Source organism: Quercus suber, unplaced genomic scaffold (assembly GCF_002906115.3).
Source record: "Quercus suber isolate HL8 unplaced genomic scaffold, Cork oak 2.0 scaffold_279, whole genome shotgun sequence".
Taxonomy (NCBI): Eukaryota; Viridiplantae; Streptophyta; class Magnoliopsida; order Fagales; family Fagaceae; genus Quercus; species Quercus suber.
Genome location: NW_027069735.1, coordinates 856,323 through 883,517, shown reverse-complemented (window position 1 = coordinate 883,517; position 27,195 = coordinate 856,323). Strand labels below are relative to the sequence as shown.

The 27,195-nt window shown below is 35.1% G+C and overlaps 1 protein-coding gene and 1 long non-coding RNA gene across 4 annotated transcripts; one reads left to right on the top strand and one right to left on the bottom strand.

Moving 5' to 3' along the window:
* Window positions 1–2,844: 2,844 nt before the first annotated feature.
* Window positions 2,845–7,351, top strand: LOC111996251 (uncharacterized). Of its 3 annotated transcripts, XR_010632338.1 has the most exons (5): window positions 2,845–3,121; window positions 4,313–4,368; window positions 5,775–5,935; window positions 6,117–6,188; window positions 7,056–7,351. It is a non-coding gene; the product is annotated as an uncharacterized LOC111996251 (long non-coding RNA). The 3 variants fall into 3 exon arrangements; XR_002881215.2 differs by lacking the exon at window positions 6,117–6,188; XR_010632337.1 differs by lacking the exons at window positions 2,845–3,121; window positions 4,313–4,368; window positions 6,117–6,188 and adding an exon at window positions 4,569–5,655.
* Window positions 7,352–8,430: 1,079 nt separating this feature from the next.
* LOC111996272 (ervatamin-B) lies at window positions 8,431–9,838 on the bottom strand. Its single transcript, XM_024028233.2, has 2 exons — window positions 9,327–9,838; window positions 8,431–9,223 (listed from the first exon to the last, which is right to left on the bottom strand). The coding sequence occupies exons 1-2, from the start codon at window positions 9,829–9,831 to the stop codon at window positions 8,634–8,636; spliced, it is 1,095 nt and encodes a 364-aa protein (XP_023884001.2). The 5' UTR covers window positions 9,832–9,838; the 3' UTR covers window positions 8,431–8,633.
* Window positions 9,839–27,195: the final 17,357 nt, after the last annotated feature.

The window sequence follows — 27,195 nt, the reverse complement described above, 5'->3', positions numbered from 1 at the left end:
CCCTTGATGCATGAATCCTAGTACGTGACTAACTCCAGCAACTTGAAAAGGTTGTTGGCTGAAAATTTCTTCAATTCATTAACGATGAAGATCAGGAAGTTCCTTGGTCACAAAACTCTTGGCGTAAAGACGCAATAGTTTCTTCAGAGAGAATAATGAACTAGGTCACTTTCTGCATGTGTTCTCCCTGTATAACGATTTTTAAAATAAGTCTTATATATGTCCAGGGTTATGAGAAAAGAAACCCTATACAAATATACAAGCATGAGTCGAAAATCAGATCTGGAATTTCTGATTTTGTAAGTCTCGACGAAAACAACTTGTGTCGAGCTTTGACTTTAAATCTCGATAGAAGTCTTTCTATCAAGATTGCTGTCGAGCTTTAATGAACAACTTTGTTTCACTTGTTTCTTGGTTAGATCTTCATGACTTTAACACTTGACTTGAACAACATGTTTCTTGAAGTCTTAAACCCATTGTAGATCTACCCAATTATAGGTAAAGTGCATTTTGTCAAAAGATTAGCCAATTACATAAAATATGTCCCTAACACATGCTACTCCAGCTAAAAAATAATTGTTTTTTTTCCTAGGTAGCTATTCTCGTGCATCGCACGGGTTAGCGACTAGTGTGTGTGTGTGTGTGTGGCAGTGACGGAGCTATTCTTGGACCTGGGGGGCAGTGCCCCCCCCCCCCCCCCCCCCCCCCCCAATATACGGCAGCCAGCGGTAGCGGTAGAAGCAAAGGTATCCCCTTCAAGTCTCATCTCATATTGAATCCTTGTTTGGGATGACTTACTTTTAATAATGTGTTGATACTTGACACTGTGACTTGTAAAGAAAACTTAAAAGAGAGCATAGAGCAACTAAGCAACTAGCGCAGGGAGTAAGCTAGTTAGGGACGCTGGGCAGCTAGGGCCTGGGAGCCTGGCTGGGACAGAGAGACTTGAGACTCAAAAACATAATATGCTAGAGAGAAAGAGTAAAAAAGAGAGGTAAAAATTGATCCAAGACCCATCTTTGTCTTTAGCATTCTTTTATAATTAAAAAGCTGCATTTGACAAACACAACTACACATGCAGCAATCAACACTTGCCATTGATGTTTTGTAATTTTTTTTGTTGTAGTTTTGTCTTTAGCAATAGTGAATAGACTGTGTTTTGTGATTTTTTTTTTTTTTTTGTAGTTTTGTCTTTAGTGTTTTTGTCTATTAGTTAGTGTCTTTTAAAACATTAAAGTTGGATAAATAATTAAAGAGATTATTTGTAATTTTAAAATTTATTGGTTAGTTGTTGAATGTTTGTGTGCATAGTATTTGTCTATTGTGTGTAATGATTGTAGATTATTGACCATATACGGCGAGTTCCATTTTCATAAACAACTGCATTGTAATATCTTAAAAAAACAATAATTTTGTATATTTTTCTTTGTTGATGGTTTATTAAATGAATGTTTATTTGGAGTTTCAATTTTTTTTTTTTTTTTTTTATTGTCTATACTTCTACCCCCTAACTCCAAGTCCTAGCTTCATCCCTAGTGTATGGATATATATATATATATATATTGACATTTAGGGTGCTATAAACCTAATTACTTTGTCCATTAATTCATATAAGCATATATACTTAATTAAAAAAAAAATTTATACACACTTAACTGCTTTTAAATATATATACATATTTATGTTTTCAAAAATAAAATTGCAACTATTGAGAGTCCTTTATGTTTAAGTCCTAAACATGATTAAGGAAAAAATTACATGTTTTGGAGTTAAAAAAAAATAAAAAAAATAAAAAAAAATAAAAAACAATAAAAAAAATTATGCAAAAAGTGATAAAGAACATGTTTAATTTTTTTAAGAAATTAAAAAAAAAAAAGTGCTTGTTTTAATGTTCAAATGAAGTAACAAATATACTTACGTTTTTTTTTTTTTTTTTNATTTTTTTTAAGAAATTAAAAAAAAAAAAGTGCTTGTTTTAATGTTCAAATGAAATAACAAATATACTTACGTTTTTTTTTTTTTTTTTTCTTTTCTTATTATAAGTTATATATAAAAAAATAAAAAATAAATAAAAATTGCAGTCATCGAGAGCCCTTGATGTTTTTTTACATGTTTTCCTTAAAAACAAGTAAAGAGCATGTTATTATTCTTATCATACATGATCTGAGGTGAAGATATCGTTCGAACATCGTAGATACGTAATTTTGCATGGCGATCAAGCAAAGAGAACTAGAACTATTCCTGTTTGATTCAATCTCAATTAAGGGCCAGAAAAGAAGGACCATGCCCATGGATTTGAGTCAAGATAGTTAACTCAACTTTAGGACTCATTGTGGAATTGTAATCGTACGTGTTTCTTCTGTGTTGGCAAACAATGCACAACAGCACAACTAAAAGGTCGAGGACCATGACCACAGAACTTCAGTGCCATAGTGCTTGAACCTTTAATATGCCAAGTTTATTTATTACAATCTTCAGATTTTTCTACCCTAACTACCGAATTATCAAATAGATTGTCATCTTGTCAAAGACCTAACTTAGGTCTCATGACCACTTTAATATGTCAAATTCTGAAGAGTCAGCTATCATTATCTAATACTATATATAATAGCAGAAGCTTTTACCAGGTGCTGACACGTAAGGCAAAAAGACCCCCTTAGGAAACTGACACGTACACAACTTATTCTTGAAAAAAATCGCACGGTGCGTTGGAGGCATAGTTTTAGACACCCACCCACTTATCCAAAAAAAAGAAAATACAATGTTTCACTACGTTAAAACATTGTTCGGGTGCCTTTTGGTATAAAAGGAAACTAACCGCTTAAAACAAAACAAAACAAAAAAGAAAAAAGAAAAAGAAAGATTGGTACGCGAAGAAAGGAGAGAAAGATGAGGCGCGCCGAAGACCCTAACACACAGAGACTGAGAGCGAGAGTGAGAGATCCCAACAATGGCGACACTCAAACGCACACCTACAGAAAGCCATCAACACCATTACCATCAGATTGGGAGATACAGAGATAGAGAGAGACAGTCCATAAGGCGCACAGGAGTAGAGATTGAGGAAGAGAAAACTAAGTGCCATTAACACGTTACCATTAGATCGTCGGAACTACCATCGGTAAAGGTTTTCTTTTCTTTCTTGATTAGATCTGGGTATGAGATTTGCTGGATTGAATTTATTTAGGTATTTGGATTACATTAGGTTTTGATTTTTTTTTTTTTTTGGGGTTTTCACTGTAAAGAAACGGGAATTTTTTTTTAGATTACAGAAATCACTAAAAAAAAAATGGTTTTAGTTTGGGTACTTCTGTTTCTAATAAATAAGTATAGGGTTGAATGTTGTATTGATATTTACTTTTGGTTTTTTTGCCGTATACCCATAATCAGTAAAGTTTTTGTTTTTTTCCTTCTCTTTTTCAAATCTGGGGATTGAATATGATTAGGTTTGGATTTTTGGCTTGGATTGCTTTAGATTTAGTTATTTCAGTTAAAATCGTTGGGATTAAATAAGTATAGGATTGAATGTTGCATTGATAATTATTTTAGGTTTTTTGCTGACCCTTCTCTGTTCCACTTCTCCATCTTCCAAAACACACTCCACAGCCAAACCCCTTCTTCATCAGCCAAAACCCAGACCATAATGGTAGAAGGTTTGTTGAAAGAGAAAAAATCACAAAAGAACAGAGAGATACAAAAAGATTTTGTAAACTGCAGAAGAACAGAAGTCAAAAGATAGATCGAAAACGTTACAAAAGAGAGATCGAAAGTGCTTTCGGTCGAGATAATGATCCCGGTAAAACAGATGAAGAACAGAGACCGACAGAAAGATGAATTTCAGGATAGCCACCACAGTCATGTAATCGGAACCGTTGCCGGTGAAAGTTTTCTTTATTCGTTTTAAAATTACACGATAACTATGATTTATGTTTGAGTGTTTCGATTTAGCCATTTGGGTCAGATTTTGTTTTGATCAATTATAGGATTAGACTTGGTTTATAGTTAGGGTATATGTGTTGCTCTAGTTTGGTTTTGGATTTTTGAATTAAAATTGTTTTGTATAATTTGTGGGTAATTTGTGGATTACAAAGCAAAGTATTTTTGGTTTCTTCAATGTCTTCACGCATCATGAATTAGCATTCTTGGCGAAGAATTTCCAATTTTTTTATTTATCAAGTACAAATTTAGATTTATTTAATTCTCTCTTGGATTCAATTGTAGATTTCATTTGTCATTAATTGATTTCAATTTCAAATCTGTGTAATAAAAAATTAAAAGGTTTTTCTTTAGCTTTTCTTTTTCTGGTTTGTAGGTGGAAAGGCAAATCCTTGGAAGCAACCCAAGTCTGAATAGAAGCAGTACTAGCGGGTATAGTTTCCACTTTATTGGAACCATCACCAGTAATTTCTTTTAATTGAATTTTAAAAATGCTTTATGTTTCGATATTTGGTTGGATTGGTTTGATTTTTAGGTATTTGGGTTAGAATTTATTTTGTTTTCATTTAGGTATTTGTGTTAGGATTTTTTTTTTTTTTTTTTTTTTTTTGTATTTGTTTTTGTTTTAAAACTTAGGATTAAAATGTGATAAATTATACTATTTCACAACGTTAAAACACTGTTTTTTTATTTTTCCCAATTAAAAAAAAAACTAACCGCTTGAATTATACAGCAAAGGCTTGCAATGCCCAATTTCCTGGTCTCTACATAATTAATGGTGGGGTAATGGTTTAGTTAAAATTTTACCCAATTTTCCTTGGAAGCAAGAATTTAGAGATATTTTTAGTGTGATTCAAATGTGGTTATTAATGCTCTGCAAATTGGTTCAGAAAGTTTGTCAACAACACCACCTGTTGTTGAAGAAGCTAAGGCCATATTTGCCCACTTGTGAGAATGGGAATTTTTGCATACCAGGAAGGATGTAAATGAAGCTGACTATTCTGAATGCCTAATGTATTAGACAAGCAATACAAAATGTTTTAATGCTATAGTGGTTTTGCTCTATTACTATTCTGTTTCATCATTGGTAGGTATAAAGATTTTTTTTTTTTTTTTTTTTTTTTTTTTTTTGGGTGGCATATTGAGTTCCTGTTAGGTTTTCATTGTTGGTGGGAAAGTAACCTTTTTCTTTTTATTTTATGAGAAGAGTTTTTGAGAAATTCACAGTTTATTGATCACTGAATTTTTGATATCTATGTCTCTCATTGTTCCCTTTTATTGATATTTGTGGCTCAGTTGATCCTTTTTAACGTTTGGCTTATAAAAAACTTTTTTAAAGATAACATTTTTAATCTCTCTCAAAGATTCAAACAAATATGTAGCCAAATATTTTCAAAACTCCGGTGTGAATGTTCAGTTATTTATTTGTAGTTTTGGTTGTATTTTGATTAGAGCAATGGTTATTAGTTCATCTCACACACAATTGTGCAGTAGTATTTTCCATTTTTATTATATAGTGTTTTTTTACATTTTAATTTAAAACCAACCTTTCACGATTTGCATTTATTCATATGTTGCGCATAACCTATCCCCTCTTTCATCTGTCTTTCTTCCCACTGTCACTCTCTCATATGCAGACCCAACACAGTAATACCCTGCAAGGGCATGACTATGTCTGCCATTTCTGACCCGACTTTAGTATTAGACCATTCTCTATTGGTAATTTTTAATTAATCTAAGACTAATTTCTTTTCCTATTGTCCATAATTATGTTTGCTGTCAATTTTGGGATTTTGATTCCAAACCCTTTTTCCTTTCTATTATTTTCTTGGTTGAAGTCAAGGAAGCACTCTAGAAGTTCAAATACTACCACCTGAATTGTTATTAGGGTATGGGTTTTGTAAAGTGTGGAGATACAGAACAGAGGGTTGTCTCCGCCAGCTTACAACCACCGTTAGACAGTAGAATATTCTTTTCTGCAATAAGAGTTCAAAACCAAGTAAGTATGCTATTCATGAATTACCATTGTTTCTTTCCTTTCTTCTATATATATATATATATATATATTAAAGTTTAGGCAGTTTCTCTTTACCTATGTGCTTGAGATTTTCTTTCTTAATCTTCTTCTTCTATTTTGTTTAGAATTGGTTTTGTGGAATTGCATAATTTGTTGTGTTCAGTATTCTTTTCCATTGCCAACATTAATGTTGAAGCAGTTTAAGAAACCAAAAGGCAAAGAAAAATCTATGGAGGTATTCCCTAGAATTTTGATATTTTTCTTCTGGGTTTTAATTTTCGTATTCTTTGAGGATTTTCAGTTTAGTTGGATACAAAGTTTTGTATTTTTATATTCTTCTTATGGCTTTTAATTTCGTGTATTTCAAAGGATTTTATATTGATGTGTCCATTTTGACCTTTAGAGGGATCATAAAATAATTAGTCAAAGAAGGAAAAGAATTGAGGGTAGACAGTATAGAAAGAGAGTGCCTTCCAGTTTTCTTTTCTTCTATTTATTTTCATGTATCTTTCTTGGGGAAAAAAGTGAGGAAATTATGGGAATTGCACATTCAATTTGGTGACACTACATTAGTTATTTAGACATTCAAAGATAGAAAAATGCTAAAGCTACTACCAATTTTCCACAAAAGCTTACAACTGACATGGCAATGAATGTGTTTGGCGTTACATCAATAACATAATAAATTCCTAAATTTCTTAGTTGTTTGTTTAAAAGATTGCACATCAGTTTGTAAGGACTATATGATAAAATTTGCAATAGTTGTAAGATCACTCTAAGGGATACATTATTAGTGGTTAGCAGGAGTGAACCCACATTCCTTAGTTCAAATCTTCCTTTCATCCTCTGCCTGGTGCCAAACATATCAAAAAATAGATATTTCTAATCCAATAATAATAGTTTTTTCTTCTGTAAAATCTTCTAAGGTTAATGAGCCATGTTCTTCTCTCTCTTAGTGCATTCATTTATAAGTAAGCATTTATAATCACAAGTAGATTGTTTGCTTCCCACCAAGGGAGTTTTCTGAAATAAGTGAAAATGCTACCACATGCTGGTATAAATTAATTTTTTTGTAGTCTAACTCTTTTATATCCTTTTGTAGGGGACTTCATATGAAGTTGTTGATTGCTCCCATGGTAAGCAACTCTGGGAACTGTGTAAAGAGAAGTATGAACCACTATGGCTTAAAGGGAGAAACCACTGTGATTTGGAGCTCAGATTGAGCAAAAGATTCTTTCTTCAATATCTGTGCTTAATTTTGGTAGAATCTTACTTTAGCCACTTATGGTAAAGAATTAAGAAATCATTTTTGTAACTGAACATGCATTTGAATAGAAACTAAAAGTGTTCATATATAATTTCTCAGCAAAATCCCAAAATTAGCATTTTCTTTGTCCATTAACATATAGCTAATAATTTTGTTTATAAACAATATGTTTTGTGTAGTTTTTTGGTTAGTATGTATGTCGTGTGTTATAGGATTTTTTTTTTTCTTTTTTAGTTATTATGGTTTAGTAGGAGTTGTGAAATTGAATTAACCATCTATTGAATGGATAGGGTATGGAGAATGTCTCTTAAATTAATGAGGTTGAGAAAATTTGTGTCCTAAGGTAGCTTAAACAAAACATAGTTTCTTATCAAACTTTGTGGTCTATATGCATTTATGATTTTTTTTTTTATATATTATTATTAGTTTCTTATCAAGCTTCTAAGATACATTTACTTTGTTCAATATATAAATGTTGGGGTTGAACGAAATCTACAAAGGTCTATATTCATTCCTCAGGAAAGGGACATGATAGGCAAAAAATAAGAAGAGGAGAAAAAATTTGGCCGATTGGAAGGTAGCAGGAACAAATCTCACATCATTCAAATTCTTCGTTTCTCAGCTGTCTCTCACTCTCTGTCTCAAAAGGGGGAGATATTTATTCATCTATCTTAAAAGAACAGCAGAGATATGAAATGAGCATGGAATTACACAAAAAGCAATGTAGAGACACGTTGGAATTTAGAAGAAAAAAAAAGTTAGCTGATGTTGAATTAGCATCTTCAAGTGCACTTGGTTGGATTGTTTTGGATTTAGATATTTGAGTTAGATATGGTTTTAATTATGGTATTGGGTTTAAAATAAATTTTGTGTTGGGTATTTATATTAGATTTGGTTTTGTTTTAAATAATTGGGTTAAATTAGTTTTTGGTATCTGCGTGTTTGTAATTAGATTTGTAAATCAAGATATGTGTTGGGTGTTTATTATGTGGTAAAAGTGTATTTAAATATTATTTAAAAAATTTATTTCTAATAAATGTAAATAAAAAGGTTCCCGCACATGGTGCGGGTTAAAAGCTAGTGTTAATAATATCAGTACCTGTTAGATTCATTTATTACAACGTTCATATTTTGACGTTACAAGTAGTAGCACATGCATTTTTACAGCCGTAACAAATTTAACATACATATAGTGAAAGAAATGTTAAGATTTTTATAATCTATCATTACATTACTTAATACTAGCAGTAGCTAACAAGTTTATTTATTACAACGTTCATATTTTGAAGTGGCAAGAAGCAGTATAAGCATTTTCACAGCCGTAACAAATTTAACATAGATATAGTGAAAGAGAGAGCAGTACTTAATAAGTATCATAGCCATAGGTGACTTGATGTGTCACCATTGGAGTATCTAAGCAACAGGATAGGACGCTTTCTGGGCAAGGCCACAAAGACCTTCTGTAGCACCGGTGTCTCTCTGAATCCTCATGTAGCCATTCTCACCCCAACGGGTGCCCCACGAATTCTTCATTAACCAGTACTTGGTACCATCATCACTTATTCCATACCCAATTGCAGTAACGGCATGTGTTAAACGAGTCCCACACTCTTCCATGAAAACTCCGCTTTTATAGAATTGAAAGTTAGGACCAGAACCATCGAGGGCAATTGAAACTGGTTGTTTGGCCACAGCCTGTAGTAATGCCTCCTCATTATTGGAAGGTACATCTTCAAATGCACTTATCTGAGCTGCATAAATAGATTCCTTTTCATGGTCACAAGTTCCTTGCATGGTCTCATATGGGTATTTTTCTTCAGTAGAGAGTCCTTGGTTTTTTATTATATATCTAAAAGCATTATCCATCCAACCACCGTTGCAGCCCCGATTGCCTTCCACAGCACAGTCCACTAGTTGTTGCTCAGACAAAGAGATCAAGTTGCCAGTTTTGATTTGGGTAATCCCTTCTACGGCTGCCACTGCTGAAAAGGCCCAGCAACATCCTGCGTGTATAAGAATCAATTATAAGTGATATATTTTTATGAGAACAATAATTACGGGAATTGAAGCCAAACTTATGAGTGTTGGGTACTGTGTTCCTCTTACCACAACGGCCTTGGTCCTTTATGGAGGTAACGGCTCCTTTCTCTCTCCAATCCATGGTCGTTGGAATTTCTGTAAGGTTTTCATACTTTAAACTTTTTGCTTTGAGAGAACTTGGTTGGGGGGAAATCTTGTATCCAGTGTGAGAGGCAACAAATTCTTCATTGGTTAAGTCTGCAAATACATTGGCACTTAGCTTGAAAGTGCGATTCCCTTCATTATTGAATTTGTCTATATATTCTACGTTGTCCTTGAATATCTTGAAACGCTTTTCCTTCTCTGCACTATCTTTGTAGCTGCGTCCATACTGAACCATCCATTGCTCATGTCTCTCAGCAAGGGAGTCTTCAAGCAAAGTGCGGCACATGGCTTGGGATATCAAAGTCTCTAGAATAAAAAACATGACTGTGATAAGTTTTTTTTGCTGTGTTAAAGCCATTGTATACAAATCGAAGAGGGTTCTTTGGCAATGGCTTTGGTGATAAATGGTGAGGAAGAAAGCATACATTTTCCCTATATATAGGAGATGATTATCCCCATTATGATGTGCATCTTGGGAAGGAAAGACGTGGTCCCTTTTTTTTAGCGTGTTGGGCAAGTTTAAGGTGACTTTAACAGTTAATTTTAGCGTATCAAATGGACTATTGTAATACTACTAACTGTAATGTGTGGCTAGCTATTGTTCTTAATGGAGAATAAGAATGAACTCCAAAGTTCTGCCAACCAAATTTCAAGTAAGACCTATCTTCTAAGTTGTTTCCATTTGGATTTTATGAAGGAGTGTTCTGGATTGATGCCGGTGATTGATGACCAACGATTACTAAGATCTTATAGAGTTTGACCTTTTAACAGTTAATTTGGCTTTTATTAGCTGTAGCCAACTTATTATTTAAACTGGACTTTTGCTATACGGCTAACTACTATGTCTGAGTGGCTATTGTTCTTTGTGGAGAACACGAATAAACTCCCAAGTTCTGGGGATCTATCATTTATAAATGTGGTATTGCTGTCAATCCATTCATGTAAGTTGTTTCGAACTTTCCATGCTGACTATATGCAGGGTTTTTTTGGACTGATGATGGTAATTAGCGCTTCTTGCAGTTTTTTCTTTCCCAGTTTTCCAATTTTACTTTTCCATTTCACATTTTGTTGTCATCACCCATCACGCAATAATGATAGGAGGACTTTTATAAACAATGAAAACTAAGAATATTCAATTATAAAAAGTATCTCAGTGATCAAAGATACAATCCAACAACAAGCATCTACTTATTGTTAAAGATCAGAAACTAAACAGAGTATTCAAATCAAGCAAAAATATCAAAGAAACTACAAGAGACTTCGACAACTAGAGAGAGAATTTTCTGAGTAAGAGAGAAAATTCTTATTGCTCAATTACTGTGATTACAAGAAGTGAATGAATTACAATGCACTACTTTACATTTATACTGTGGATTACTACTCTACCAGAAGATAAAAAGAGCGGGAAGATCATTAACTGCCTCTAACTACCAATAACAGATTTCCTAATTACACGCTTCCAATAACAATTAGCCATCTGTCCACTAATAACTCAGCCAACTCTCTCATGTGCATCTCACGTGCCGCACTTAACCTTTTAATACTACAGGTAGCTTTCTCAGCGAAACAGCAATACTTCTGTCGTTTAGACTCACTGTTTCCTTTTGTACATCAGTCTTCCTTACATAAGGCTTGTTTTCTTAACGGTTATTAATCAATATTCAATAAGGAAATAGACTAATTAGGCATGAAACAATAAATCACAATGCACGAACCATTCTTTTATGTTTAAGGAAAATAAAAACAATTGACCTCAGTCAATCAAGCATGAAATAACAAATCAATGACTCACCTTGCCCCATCCATTCAGTTATTGACCTCCGCCAATCAAGCATTAAACCTCTTTGGTTTTATGTTGCATAGCCATCTTCAAGCCTAGCAAAATGTTTTTCCCAATCCTTTCCAACATCCCAAACAAAAGCCTAGTTCCCAGTCAATACCCAACCCACATATAGCCACACCAAAATCCCGTACAGCAGTTCTTTTATGTTCTCATGTAAATTAAGGCCCAAGAAAGACCCAGTGATGCTCCTTTGTTGACCTTTGAGACCTTCTAATTGCCTTGGTACAACTTAAAAAGACAAACCCAAATAATGAGCGTGGAAATCCATGTCTTGGTCCGATCGTATAATTGCATAGAGCACATGTTCTTGTCATTCGTTCTCATGTCCTTTGCGAGGATCAAGAATAAAGAAGCTTTTTCGACCCAGACTGTTATGGCTCAATGCCAAACTTATTTTTTCTTAAAATTTGATGACACCTTAAATTTGCAAAACCTATGTTTTTTTTTTCATGTGCTGCCCATGTTCAAAACACCATCGATGGAAAAATTTGATGGGACGAGTTGTCCTACAATTTATTTGAAGATGTATGTGAGGTACCTTCATCAGCTACTTCGAATTAATAATGAACTATTGGCCCAAATGTTGTAGAATTCATTAATAGGCATATTAGACCTTGCGTTGGTTTTGAATTTGGTTGAAGATCAATCAATGGGAAGACATGCATAGAGTTTAGCAAGTAGAATTGTTACATTACTCAGATTAAGGTCACCAAAAGAGATCTTGATACAAGAAACATTCTCTACTTTTGTTAGGTTTTAGACCCCTTAACACAATATGTTTAACATAATATTAAGTCAAGTTGATTAACAAGTTTGTTAATTAAATCTAGGTTAAACAAATATAATGCTGAAAGAAAAGAACACAGATCTGATGACCCAGGAAAACCAAATTGGTAAAAAATCTAGGAATGATTTAACCTCGCTATCCTTAAGATAAAAACAGATCTACTATAAAAAAATTGAATTTTGTACACTAAGACTTAGACCACTAATATCCTATTGCTACCTCATGTAGAAAACTTACTATCATGACCACGTGATAGCTCTGAGTCCACGGACTATTTCTTTCCTTGATCTACAATAACCACAAGTTCTCCTACTTGTGACTTTGAGACTTCACTCAAAGGTTTTAGATCTTCTTTAAAGTTATTTATGCAGCAACTGAAACAATCATCAAGTTCTTGATAGGAATCTTGATCTTGGTAGCTCTACATGTGTGTTTGAAGGTAAGCACATCTCAAATCTCATAAAAGATTCAACACACAAGTCAACAAAGATTTTTAAAAAGTAACTAGGGATTTTCTTTTTATACTTGGAGTGTGATAGGCCACAAACTGAATGATCCCTTGTGATTATACCAATTAATTAATTAGCCAAGTTATTAATTAATCAATTAGTCATGCAATTACGTGGAACCATAAACAAATCACCAAAAACTAAATATGCAGCGGAAATTAAATAACAAGGTGATTTGTTTACGAATGGGGAAAAACCTTGCGGCAAAAACCCCATCGGGATATTTTCAGGTCACCACTCCCGAAACTCCACTATTATCAAATCAAGTGGTTACAAGTAAAGGAGTCCCAAGTACCTTACCAACCTACAATTGAACCTTTACCCCAATACCCAATTGAACTTGATCTGTAGTGACAGTTCCCACCTTTGATGCACGGCTCCCAAGTACGTGACTAACCAATGCGTGAATCCCAGTACACGACTTCAAAACACCATCTTAAGGAAGAGAGGTTGGCTGCAAAGTTCTTTAATTCATCCTACACGATGAAGATTAGGAAGATGCTTGGTCACAAAACCCTTTGGCGCAAATACACAGCAACTTCTTCAGAGAAGATGAACTACGTCAAGAAATTCGTCTTTTTATCACAATTTGCTTAAACAGAGATTGCTTAATCTTTTGCAACTTGTGTCACACTTGACGGCTCTTAAAAAAAAATCCTTTTATATGTCTAGGGTTTGGAGAAAAGAAAGCCCAAAAGCATATTCACGGATCCCAAGAAAATCAGATCAGAAAATCTGAAATTATAAATCTCGATAGATAGCAGGTGTCGAGGTAGCTATCGAGCAGGTATCGAGTTTTAATGAATTTGCACTTCAGCTTGCTTTTTCTTGGATAGACTTGATAACTTCAACACTTGACCTTGAAACCTTATTTCTTGAAGTATTAAAAACACCTAGAATTACCCAATTACAAGTAAAGTGCATTTTGTCAAAGGATTTAGCCAATTTACATAAATAAGTGATATATGTTCTTAACAAGTGAAAACACATATGTCCTAACAATCTCCCCCTTTGGCAATCCGTGACAAAACCACAACAAAGAAATGAACATATGAGAGAAGTCATAAATCACTCAACTCATATGCACTTGTTGATACAATAAAATCTATCCTAACACAAACTCTTGAAAAACTTTGCAAGAAAAGAGTTTATGGCAAGTAGACTTTGACAACCTGTATTTCTGAAATACTTTAAACAAAACTCATCAAGGCATCTTGTGTGAAATAGAAATAATAGATTGCATACAAGTATAAAGAACAAGTGTATAAAGATAGAAAAGAAACAATGTATAAGTACAATAGAGAGAGGTGAAAGAAACATACATCCACATATATAGAGAAGTATAAGTACAATGTATGTAAAAATGGTCAAAGGACCTCATATACAAGATCAATGTATCTATAAAGAATAGAAAAGAAAAAATACATCAAAACCTCACTACATCCCTCAAACTATCAACACTCCCCCTATCAAAATGTCTTATCCTAACTCTCCCCCTAAAATGACTACTCTCATAACCCAAAACTACTCCTCCCTTTTGTCACGAGTGACAAAGGGTAGAGTGTCATGTAGACATCTCATCAGTAGAGCTAGCATCTCCATCATCATCATCATCATCCTCATCTTCAGAATCTGAAGCTGCTAGAGTAGGTGGTGAAGGAGTAGCCTCTATAGCAAAACCACCCATGGTCGCCTGCCGTCGTGCAATACAACCAACACGAACATTCACCTGATACAACTCAGCGGAGAATGTATCAAGGCGAGTGTCCATGCGCTGCAGCTGCACCATAATGTCTCCTAGAGATACATTGCCCATAGAGGAAGAAGGAGCTGATGTAGATGGAGTTGATCTGGACAGAGCTGAATGGGAGGGATGAGTGGAATCTATCTGTCTCGACCTAAACTGCGCCTCACTACGTTTTACAGTAGTGGCATCTATGGCACATATGTGTGTGAAGTGGTCGGACACAAGAAAGGGAATAGAAAAATGGGGTAAGATCCTCGTGATAGCGGAAGGAAAGATGAGCTTATCAAGGGACATCGAATTAAGATGAACATCTATGATAGAAAAAATAAAGTGAGAAGGAAAATCTATGGTAAGATGCTCTAAAAGAGATAACAAAAATCGAGCACGAGGCTCTATGATGGAGTTGTAGTAAGAGAGAGGATGGAGAACAAATGTTGTCACCATGTTTAGGAATTTAGGACCTTTAGCAAAAGGCCTACATGATGTGTACTGATGCTCACCCTAATTAACAGGGTGCTGACAAAAGGCAGAAATGAGCTCATCTTTGGACACAGTCCTCAAACACTCACAAGAAGGATAGTCAGGAAGCTCTATCCTAGGAACCTTAAGCACATTTGCAACTAGCTGCGGTGTGACAGGGATGCGTGTACCTTAAAAGGGAGTCAAAAAGAGAGGTACTGAACGATCTATCCCATGCATATTGGAGTAAAACTCCTGAATCAGCACGAGAGGACAAGTGACCGGGACGTCACACAGTGACTCCCATCCCCTACTGTGAATGATAGAGGGAAGGTCAGTGTCGCCGAAGTCCGCTAGAATGACTTGGCGTTCCGAATGAACATCTCATCGAGAAAAGTTCTCCAAAAATGCCTTGTGGGCATCTCCATCACGGAACTGAAGGTTAAGAGGAGCAGAATCAGAAGAAGAGGAAGCTCCAGAACGCAGAGGGTTCCAAGCAGGAATGGATTTACGTTTGGGTGCCATAGACACTACTAACGTAAAAGAATGAGAAAGAGATAGAGAGGGAGACAATCAGAAAAGTCCCAACACAGTTCAAATAGATCAAATATATTGAACAAAAAGAACGTATGCATAGGAATGCATGAGCATGTGACATGCAAATCAAAAGGCATCATGGGCTCAGCCCAATCCAATCCTACCAGCATACAGCATAGAGCACACATCTAAATGCATGTAAATATCATTCTAATGCACATGGAATGCAATGTATGACATTTTGAAAGCATTTAAGTGAAAACCCAACCCAAAATTTCAAGAAAAACTCATCAATTTTGAAAAACCCCAAAATTTTTCAAAAATCCCAAAAACTAGGTTTCAAAACATGAAATGCATGAGAAAGGGAGGGAAAATTGAACTTACCAAGTGATAGAAACCAAGGGAAAATCGAAAATGAAGTGGGTTTGAAGATTTGAGTGAGAGAAAGGTGGTTGGAAGATGAAACGCCTCGAACAGATCAACAGAGAACGAGAGAATGAGAGAAAAATCGCGAAAAATCCTTATATAGACACCTCAGTAAATCTCGATAGCTGAGGTGTTGAGAGGTATCGAGGAAGCTATCGAGGAAGGTGTCGACGATTTGACCTTCGATAGCTTCAGGTGTCGAGAGGTGTTGAGGTACAAGAACAAATTCAAAGAACAGAAGCTCGATCGATCGAAAAGGTGTCGAGGAGGTATCGAGGAGACAGGAACTTTCTCAATCGATCAACCAGGTGTCGAAGAGGTGTCGAGATTGCGATAAGAAAAAGGCTTGAGAAGCTCGACAGATAACCAGGTATCGAGGAGGTATCGAGAAGATGTCGAGCCAAATTGAAAAAGCAAATTTTCGAGAAGAGAAAAATACAGACATGAATGCAATCCAACATACACCTCAACCAAAGATCCAATCAACATTTTAAGCTCTCAAAATCATTTTTCAATCAAAAATTAGCACATGGATCCTCAAAAACACACACACACACACACTAAACAAGTCTAACCAATTTTATTTTTCAAAAACAAGTTAAGACAGTTTAGTGAGTATACATTAGCACATATAGAACCTTTATGATGGCCAAATCACATTGTACCTGCACATGTATCAAAAGTAGCAAAAAATATTACGTGTTGTATGTGAAAAACATCGCAAGATTGCATATGTGTATACATGTTATAACGGTCTGAAATATGAGAAAATAACTTTAACTCACATATAATCATAACTGTTTGACGGGGACTATCACCTTCGAGGTACATCCTATAACTCCCACATCTCCTAGAATACACACTTGCAACCATATTTAAAGCATTTTTTGATCTTTTTGCTTTTTATTTTCTTTGCATATTTTCGTTTATTTTAGCATATCATATATGGGCATATAAAATAGAGAAAAGAAATACCCAAGATGTTAAGCATTTGACATCGCACTTTTGCTATGCCTAAGCATACGAATGTCTTTGACATTGCACGTTTGCTATGCCGAAGCATACATGTGTCATATTATAATTGGCGGGCAACAATGGTGAGATGATTATTTATACCTTTCTCTTAAGATTTTCTAGTCCTACCCGTCAAAAATAGTGATATGAGTGTTAAGTTTTAAGATATGACTTAATCTTACTCATCACAAACAAGAGCCACAAAGCTCACTTGCTTAGTTGTGCATAGAGATGCTCATCTATGCTACAAAAGACACAAAGTTTAAAAACTATGTTTCAATGGCCATCCAAAGTACACAAAACACACACTATTTTTGTATTTTTCTGATTTTTCAATTTTTTTTTTTATATTAAAAACAAAAGTAAACGAAACTGAAAGTAAACACACAAAAACATGTTAAACAAAACAAAGCATAAAAACTAGATGCAAATGCATGAGGAAGAAGAACAAGAGAAGGAGATCAATCCATGGAGATGACACCAATGTTTTAACAAAGGAATTCAAAACGTTTGCTGTCAAGAAGTTTGGTGAACAAGTCAGCCTTCTGATCATTAGTGTGGATAAACTCAAGAGTGAGAGTACCATTTTCGACAAGCTCCCTAATGAAGTGATGTCGAATCTCTATATGTTTGGTTCGAGAATGCTGAACCGGGTTTTTAGAGATATTTATGGCACTGGTATTGTCACAGTAAATGGTGAGATGCTCTTGACAAATACCATAATCATGAAGGAGTTTTTGCATCCAGAGAAGTTGGGTGCAGTAGCTACCGGCAGTAATGTATTCAGCTTCTGCAGTGGATAACGAGATGGAGTTCTGCTTTTTGCTCATCCAAGAGACAAGATTGTTACCCACATAAAAACAACCCCCCCGAAGTACTCTTTCTATCATCAGCATTACCAGCCCAATCAGGATCAGAGTACCCAGCTAAGACACACATCGAACTAAGCATTAGTGTCCTTGCTATACCACACATCGAACTAAGCAGTGGTTTTGACATACTTTATAATTCTTTTTAAAGCAGTCATGTGGGATTCCTTGGGATTAGCCTGATATCTAGCACACACTCCAACACTGTAACTAATGTCAGGTCTACTAGCAGTAAGGTAAAGAAGACTACCTATCATGCTTCTATAAAGAGAGGGGTCAACACTCTTACCTAACAAGTCTACAGTGAGTTTAACATTTGGGCTCATAGGGGTTCTAACAGAACTAGCAAATTCCAAACCAAACTTTTTCACAAGATTCTTAGCATATTTAGATTGAGAAAGGAATATACATGAATCTTGTTGGCGAATCTGTAATCCTAGGAAGTGAGTCAGCTCTCCAATCATGCTTATCTCGAACTCGGCTTGCATGAGTTTTGAGAAGCCATGAGCAAGTTCATCCTTAGTCGACCCAAAGATGATATCATCAACATAGACTTGAGCAACTATCAACTCACCATCTTCCTTTTTGGTGAAGAGAGTTTGATCAGCCTTTCCTCTTGTGAACCTATGTGACACCAGATATTGTGTGAGTTTATCATACCAGGCTCTAGGAGCTTACGTCAACCTATAAAGTGCCTTTTTAAGGTACAGCACATGATCCGGGAAGTGTGGATCAATGAATCCTTTTGGTTGAGCCATATAGACATCCTCTTTGAGTAACCCATTCAAGAAGGTAGTCTTTACATCCATCTGATAAAGTTTGAAATTCAGCTGACATGCTAGGGTAAGCAAAATTTTGATTGACTCCATTCGGGCAACTAGGGAAAATGTTTCATCATAGTCTACTTCTTCCATTTGCGAGTATCCTTAAGCCACAAGTCGAGCCTTGTTGCGAATTACATTGCCTTCTTCATTAGTCTTGTTGCGGAATATCCACTTTGTACTGATGATGTGCTCACCTTCTAGTCTAGGTACTAGAGTCCAAACATCATTCCTCTGAAACTGGAGTAGTTCATCATGCATTGCTTCAACCCAACTTTCATCTTGTAGTGCTTCCTCAACTTTCTTGGGTTCAACCTGTGACAAATAACAAGAATAAGACACAAAGTTAGCAACACATTTATCGACTGTACGTTTCCTTAATGTGAGTTCATTCATGTTTCCCACAATAACTTCAGGAGGATGATTTAATTTGATTCTAGAGGAGGGTCCTTTTTCTTCATGAGACTCAGAATCTGGTGAAGTAGGAGTATTTGCAGAGTCTTCCACAATACTAGGAGTACTTGGGGACACAGGTTCTGGTTAAGCAATATCTTGAACTTCCTTAGGCTCAGGAGGAAGAATTTCTTTAGAGAGTTCCTCAATTCCTTTCTCAGAACTGGAATCAGAAGAATCATCAATGACCACATTTACTGTTTCCATTACCTTCAGAGTTCTCTTGTTATATACCCGATAAGCATTGCTTGTGGACGAGTATCCCAGAAATATGCCTTAATCGCTTCGAGAGTCAAACTTTCCCACATTCTCTCTATCCTTAAGGATGAAGCAAGTGCTTCCAAATATCCTGAAATACTTCACATTTGGCTTTCTTCCTTTCCATAACTCATAGGGAGTCTTTTTGGTACGGGGTCTGAAGTACACCCTATTAACCGTATGACAAGCAGTGTTTACGGCTTCTCCCCATAAGTTTCGAGCCACATCTTTGTTATGCAACACTCTGGCCATCTCTTGAATAACCCTATTCTTTCTTTCTACCACACCATTCTGCTGAGGCGTAATAGGAGTAGAGAACTCTTAATATATACTTGATCTTATGCAGAAAGACTCCATGTATGAGTTCTCGAATTCTTTATGATGGTCACTTCGAATTCGATCAATCTTTAACCTCTTTTCATTCTGCATTCTTGTGCACAAAGCCTCAATGTGCTCAGGAGCATCAGACTTGGATCGGAGTAAGATGACCCAAGTGTATCTAGTGAAGTCGTCGACCATAACCATGATGTATCTCTTACCACCAAGAGACTCGGTTCTGGTTGGTTCCATAAGATCTAAATGCAAAAGCTCCAATGGTCTGGAGGTAGCTAAAGTCTGAGTGCCCGGATGCTTAGCATTCGTCTGTTTCCCAAGCTGACATGGTCCACACAACACATTGCTTATTTTGCTAAGCTTTGGTATCCCCAAGACTGATTCATGCTTAGATACAATGGATAGATGCTTGTAACTAGCATGTCCCATTTGTTGATGCCATAGATCTTCATTAGGCAATCGAATGCTATTGCACACTATATCGGCATCAAGAACCAATCCATAGCAGTTGTCCAGAGTGCAAACCCCACTAATGAGCTTCTTTCCAGACTCATCCATGACAAGACACTTTCCCTTTGAGAATAGCACCATGAAGTCTTGATTACATATCTGACTTATGCTCAATAGGTTCACCCTTAGGCCTTCTACATAAAACCATTTGCAATGTTTGGCAGTCCTAGTAGAGATATGATTCATTTCCCTTTAATTTGTGACTTGCTTCTATCACCAAAAGTCACATTACCACCCTTTTTAGGCTCAAAGATCTTGAAGAGAGATCGATCTCCAGTCATGTGTCTTGAGCAAACACTGTCAAGATACCATAGACATGTATCTATTACTTTGAAAGCAGACTTCATCATGAAACACATTTCATGCTTGGATGACAAATCAAAAGGAATGGTTCTTTCACTCAACTGCCTTTGATGAGCTAAGCCTTTAACCTTTACTCTTCTTAGACGAACTCCTTTGCACATTTTTATTCTGAGATAGTCTAGTTTCTTCTTAGCCAAACTGAGATCCTTTCCAATAGTCATTATAAAAGAATTCAAATAACTTTTAGACTTGTATTTTCTGAGACACTCAAACAAATAGTGATTAGAAAAACAAGATGTATTTGAAAACAAGAATCTCTTCAAGCCGGTTATAACCATGACAATAGGGGTCAATGGATCAACACCGCAAAGATTAAACCTAATCAGAGTGTGCCTGCTCTGATACCACTTGATAGGCCACAAACTGAATAACCCTTGTGATTATACTAATTAATTAATTAGCCAAGTTATTAATTAATCAATTAATCATGCAATTACGTGGAAGCACAAACAAATCACCAAAAAATAAATATGCAGCGGAAATTAAATAACAAGGTGATTTGTTTACGAATGGGGAAAAACCTTGCGGCAAAAACCCCACCGGGTGATTTTCAGGTCACCACTCCTGAAACTCCACTATATCAAATCAAGCGGTTACAAGTAAAGGAATCCCAAGTACCTTATCAACCTACAGTTGAACCCTTACCCCAATATCCAATTGGACTTGATCTGTAGTGACAGTTCCCACCTTTGATGCATGGCTCCCAAGTACGTGACTAATCAATATGCGAATCCCAGTACGCGACTTCAAAACACCAACTTAAGGAAGAGAGGTTGGCTACAAAGTTTTTCAGTTCATCCTACACGATGAAGATCAGGAAGATGCTTGGTCACAAAACCCTTTGGTGCAAACACACAGCAACTTCTTCAGAGAAGATGAACTAGGTCAAGAACTTTGTCTTTTGATAGGTTAAGAACTTTGTCTTTTGATCACAATTTGCTTAAATAGAAATTGCTTAATCTTTTGCAACTTGTGTCACACTTGACGGCTCTTAAAACAATCCTTTTATATGTTTAGGGTTTAGAGAAAAGAAGGCCCAAAAGCATATTCACGGATCCCAAGAAAATCATATTAGAAAATCTGAAATTATAAATCTTGACAGATAGCAGGTGTCGAGGTAGCTATTGAGCAGGTGTTAATCTTTAATGAATTTGCACTTCAGCTTGCTTTTTCTTGGACAGGCTTGATGACTTCAACACTTGACATTGAAACCTTGTTTCTTGAAGTATTAAAAACACCTAGAACTATCCAATTACAAGTAGAGTGCATTTTGTCAAAGGATTTAGCCAATTTACATAAATCAGTGACATATGCTCTTAACAAGTGAAAACACATATGTCCTAATAGAGTGAAACACTTAACCCCACACGTCATGTGTGGAAAATACAAGTAAACCAAAATAAATTTCTTGCTTTCACAAAACATAAAAATAAAAGATATATACCATGAATAGCCTCATAATATAGATCATAACCAATGTATCATAGTTTGTGAAACAAGAACATAAACATAAATAAAACAAGAACATAAAATATATAAAAGCGATGTCTCCCCCTAACATCTACAATCACATCATCAAAACATATATGCCCCTAAATACAATCTACACCAAAAATATCTCATCTCCCCTTATCATTGTGCACTCCCCCTTTCCGTGACGTATTGCCAAAGGGCAATCAAGACTGATCTGAGGGCAAAGTCGGTGGAGAAGCACCTCTAGCATCAGCTAAATCTACTCGTCAGGCCACAACCTCATTGAGCAAATCTAACAAAAGCTGTCCATGTGCCACCTGAACAGTGAAACACGTCTCCAACATAGTATGCATAAAAGAAGATGATGATGTAAACGGTGGAGGATCCACAGTGGTAGTGGGGTCCACAAAATCCAGCAATAGGATCACTAGAAGGAGGATCTCTAGATGCATCTCCTATAGAAGATTTGACTTGAGGGCATTTAGAGCTAGCTTTTAACTGATAAACCCTATGGAAGCAATGAGATGAACAGGCTCTGAAATGGGGAAGTCCTCTAAACCTAAATCTAAAAGAATCTTATGTATAAAAATTGGGAAAAACAATCCATGAGACTTAGCACTACTCCTATGAACCTCTACAAGAGAACGTATGAAAAGAGTAGGAAAATTGATAAGAGCATCAGAGATGAGAGTGTACAAAAATGCTCATCCCTCAATGGGATTGGTATGTATGTGAGAAATAGGTCAGATGCTATGACAAGAAATCCTAAAGAACAAATAATTGATCTCAGTAAGCTCATGGGTGGTAATCCTATGATTAGTACCCCAACTAATGGTAGTACCAGTAAGAAAAGACATAATGTCGTCAATGGGAGGAAACTCCGTGTAAGGATATGTTAGGGTTTATGCCCTAAAATCCAATTTATTGACATGTCATAAATAATTAAATTGTTTAGTTATATGAGACTATCTATAAATGAACTAATGGGACATTATTTTAGTCCATGAGATGCATACTATGTGATTTATGTGATTTAGTCACAGAAGATATAAATCACAAGTTCTTTGTAAACTCGAAATTTTAGTTCGTAGTCAATGATGAAATTGGGCATTTCATTTGCGAAGACTATAATATATCAACTAAGATGATTTGTCTTGACCATGGAAGTAGGAACTTCTAGTTGATATGTTGATATGGTTTAAGAGTTAAGACATATTGAACTGAACCACTATGAGATTTATTATTCTCTTAACGACTGTCAATTGAATAATAAATCTCACGACTTCTATTTACATCAACTCTAAATCCTGAGAGAATAATGGACCTGATCATGAGATGTAGGTTGCTTTGATATATCAAGCGTGAGATCTATAAGTTACGGTCAAAACCTCAGTATGTTGGGCAACCACATTTAGTGTTAATGGAACATATATTCTCAAGATGGAATTCATAATCTCTTAACGGAGATATAAAATATTTCCTTGAGATAAGTTTAATGGGTTTGGTTATTTAGAGTGTTGGGCCTAACCACTTTAGTAAGGAGTTACTAAAATATATATTTATGGAATTGGATTTCATAAATATATGATGAATAACATAAAGGATTAAATCAGGTACTCAAGGATTAAGATGTAGTAATCTTCAAAGTGGCAGTCTACATTCATGACTTTGTATTACTACGAATATTTTAATGAAGGGGTTGTATGTATAATAAAGTTTTGGGATATAATTTATTAATAAGGCCTATAGTGCAATTATATTCTTATAGTGGTATTGAATATAATTAAGGGTAACTTTAGACTTGTCAAGAGTTGACAGAAAAGCCCAAGGCCCATTGGAGCTAGAGTCTTATTTGTTCCCTTTGGTCCCATCTCAAGCCACAAACTAAAGCCCAATTGGGTAGGCCCAAAAGGCTAACCCAATTAGATAATCAGTTATTATTTAACAAGAGTTATTAAATAATGAAAACTATGAGAATAGTTTTAACGTACGTATGATGAAAGAAAAAGAAACCAGTTTTTTCTCCTCAAGGAGAAGAAGAATGATTTTTTCTTTGAGAGTCTATACTGATTGAGAGACCACACATCTCGGGCATCATGTGAAATTGAGATGAAGATTAAAGGTATTCTCAAGTCATGGTTTTGAAATTCACTGCATCAAGGTACGCTTTCTATTCTTTATTCTAGAATTCATGGTTACATGTTATCTTTCATAATTGAAGTAGATCCATGATTGTTGCTTCTGCTGTGTGTTTTGTATGAGATACAAAACCCGATTTTCGAACAATTTGTATTAGAGCAGTCTTCAATATCATGCTTGTATAACACGTGATTGAGTTTTAGAATTAAAGAAAAATCTTTTTCTTGGTGATTTAATTTTTTGCAGTAAATTTTCTGCATAATTTTGTCCTTGATTGTACTTTTTTGTGAAAGACATGGATTAAGGTTTAAAGAATGTAAATGAAACTGGTATATCGATCAAGCATGAGCATTTTGGTTTTCAATGCTTGGATATTGGCAGTTTAATTTATTCGATAATCGTTTCCTGTGCCATTCATGTATGTGAGACATGATGATACTGGGTTCACACCAAGGATGCATATTCTCTTGGTTTGTTCGAAGTGGTCAAGATTATGTCTCTCCATGTATGGTGTTTGTATTGGACATGAACACAATCGCCTTTGTATTAGAGATGAACACATAAACTTAAAATGCATTGATAGAGTTTGATGTGTCGGTCTCTTGTTTTCTTGGGATGGATATAGTTAATGACCATTGAATGTAACTGTCAAGTGCGTGAATGATGCTTTGCACCGCTTGGACATGCTTGGCATAGTTATTGGTTTTATTCAATAACTAGTGTTGCCATTAACATATATCTTGGCATAATATATTATTTTACAAATCTATATTGTGGACCCATGTGGCATATGGCATATTCAACTTTGCCGTTCACATGTTTTTTGTTCATAAGTTTTAATTAACGCTTGATTATTTTATTACAAATAGCGTTTGTTTTTGGTCTGAACGTACATGTATGAATGTATGTTTTTCATTCTTCAATGGTGAACGTGTACTGTTGGTAATCTTGCTTTATATATATATTTTATGATCAAACAGTTTGGTATTGCCAGGATTATGAAGTTTACTCCTAATGAGATTAGGATTATGGTTTTCAAGGTTTCTAGCATTATTATGGTTCTTGATCTTGATATTGAAAACCTTAATGTTTGATTTGTAAATCTTAGTTGATAAAATCAAAAAGTGTTTTTTGATGGAAGAATAATGAAAAGCGTCAAAAATGGTTAAATAGAAAAGTGGCTATTTTTGGGCTTTTTTGCGACTGGCAAGTCACGGTATGAGTCGCGAGTGAGTCGCCAGAGCTTTTGGATGAACTCGCGACTGGGGTCTTGCGACTGGACTAGTCGCCAAAACTCACAACTAGAATGAGTCGCCAAAACGAGTCGCCAAAAATTCTGGCACCTGTTTTTCACATAAATAAAAGTAAAGCTATGTGATTAATTTTATAGTCCTTAAAAGTTAAGGACATTTGTTAATCATTATCTAACTAAAAGACCTAAGATCAAAGATGTTAGTTAAATAGAACTCTTTGTACTAAATCATTTAATGATTAACAGTCCTTAATTTATTTTAATTAGAAGTTTTTAATGAGATTAAAATTCTAATTAAAGTTACATAGTTTCTAATGAGATTAGAATACTTTATCTAGTAAATTAAGGATAGAGTTCTGTATAACTAATTTTTGATTCATTAGTGTCTAAGGAATCCTAAATAGTTTAAGACTTCCATTTTAGTTAGTGATTCTAATAATGTTAGAGTCTTCAATAAGTGCAAGGTTATTAGTTGTGATGGGATCACAATTATTTAAAGAAAAACCCAAATAATGAGTGGGAGTGCTGAAATAACCCTTTTGTTAAGTTTATTGTAAAGTGAATAAATACCTTGTCTTGACTTTGAGTCTTGCATTCTATGCGGAGGGTATTTACTTCTCAGATTACAAGGTTAAACTTCCTTGTGATTACGCGAATGTTCATTACGCTATAGTGAAGTGACTTAGTTACATCACATTGATTTCAAAGAATTAAACACATTTAATGTGTAGGGTTAAAATTGTGATTAGATCACAATGATTTCAGGACAATCCACTTGTTTTAAAATTTCTAGTGGGAGAGAGATACAAGGGTTGGATCTCACGGCCTCCATTATCGGTTCATAGTAGTGTGGATAAGCACCTCGTCTTGGCGTATATGTTTCACGATCCCAAATGAGGGTGTTTACTTCATGGTACTACAAGATTGAACTTACCCGTTTAAAGTAGTGTGAACAAGCACCTTGTGTTGGCGTATATGCCTCGCGATCCCAAAGAAGGGTGTTTTGTTTCATGGTACTCTAGTTTAAACACTATAAAGGGAGATGAAATGTGGCTATGCATGATTCTAGATAATGGTGTACACTAGACTAAGTGTAATGTTAACCTCCCAAAGGAGCTATGTCATTATTACTTAGAGGCTGAAGGTATTACGGCATATTATTAGTGTATGATAAGAGTTATCATGATAGCACTAGTAATGAGAATAGTTCTGAACCAATTAATGTGTTTATAATAAACTTGCTACCAAGGAATTATAGACATGGATTGGGTTGTCATTGCACCTAATATAATATGTTTTATGGGTTCCATATTATATGGTTATGGATGCAAAATGATAATGTCTTGGTATTTAAGTTCATTGTCTCAAAATAAAGTTGTCATAAATTTTGTTCTCTAGCTACTATTTAATTGAATTACATTAACTAATAATTAATTTTGGACATGGTGCTTAAAGAAGCTGAAGTACATATTTATATTTTGATTCAGTATTGTCATAATTTCCTATACATGGTGCATTTAATGGAAGATAGCTTATGATATAATCATAGTTTCCATTGAAATGCTAAAATGTTCATTGGCTTCTATCTCAATTGTACTATTGCATGAGATGCAAGAGTTAGTACTAGACTTAGACTTTATATTAAGTATAAATAAGATATTTGGTATGAATCATATTGAGTGCTAAGGAAAGGTTAAGGAGTTCCAATTCTATATCTTTTAATTTTAAAAATGAATTGGAATTCTTGGATGTAGAGATTAAATGTTAATCTCATATGGATATGATCCACAAGTCCTTGTTAGAATCATTTGATCAATTCAGCTTGCTTTGAAAATAAATTCTTTTTATATTATCTGAATTGATGAGTGAGTTCTACGCAACGGAAGACATCCTAAATGCTAAGGCTAGGATCAATATGGTTTAATTCAAATTCTTAGCCTAAACCGAAAGATAAGGGTGGTAAGAAGATGAGTTATAATACCAAATAATTGGGCAAGT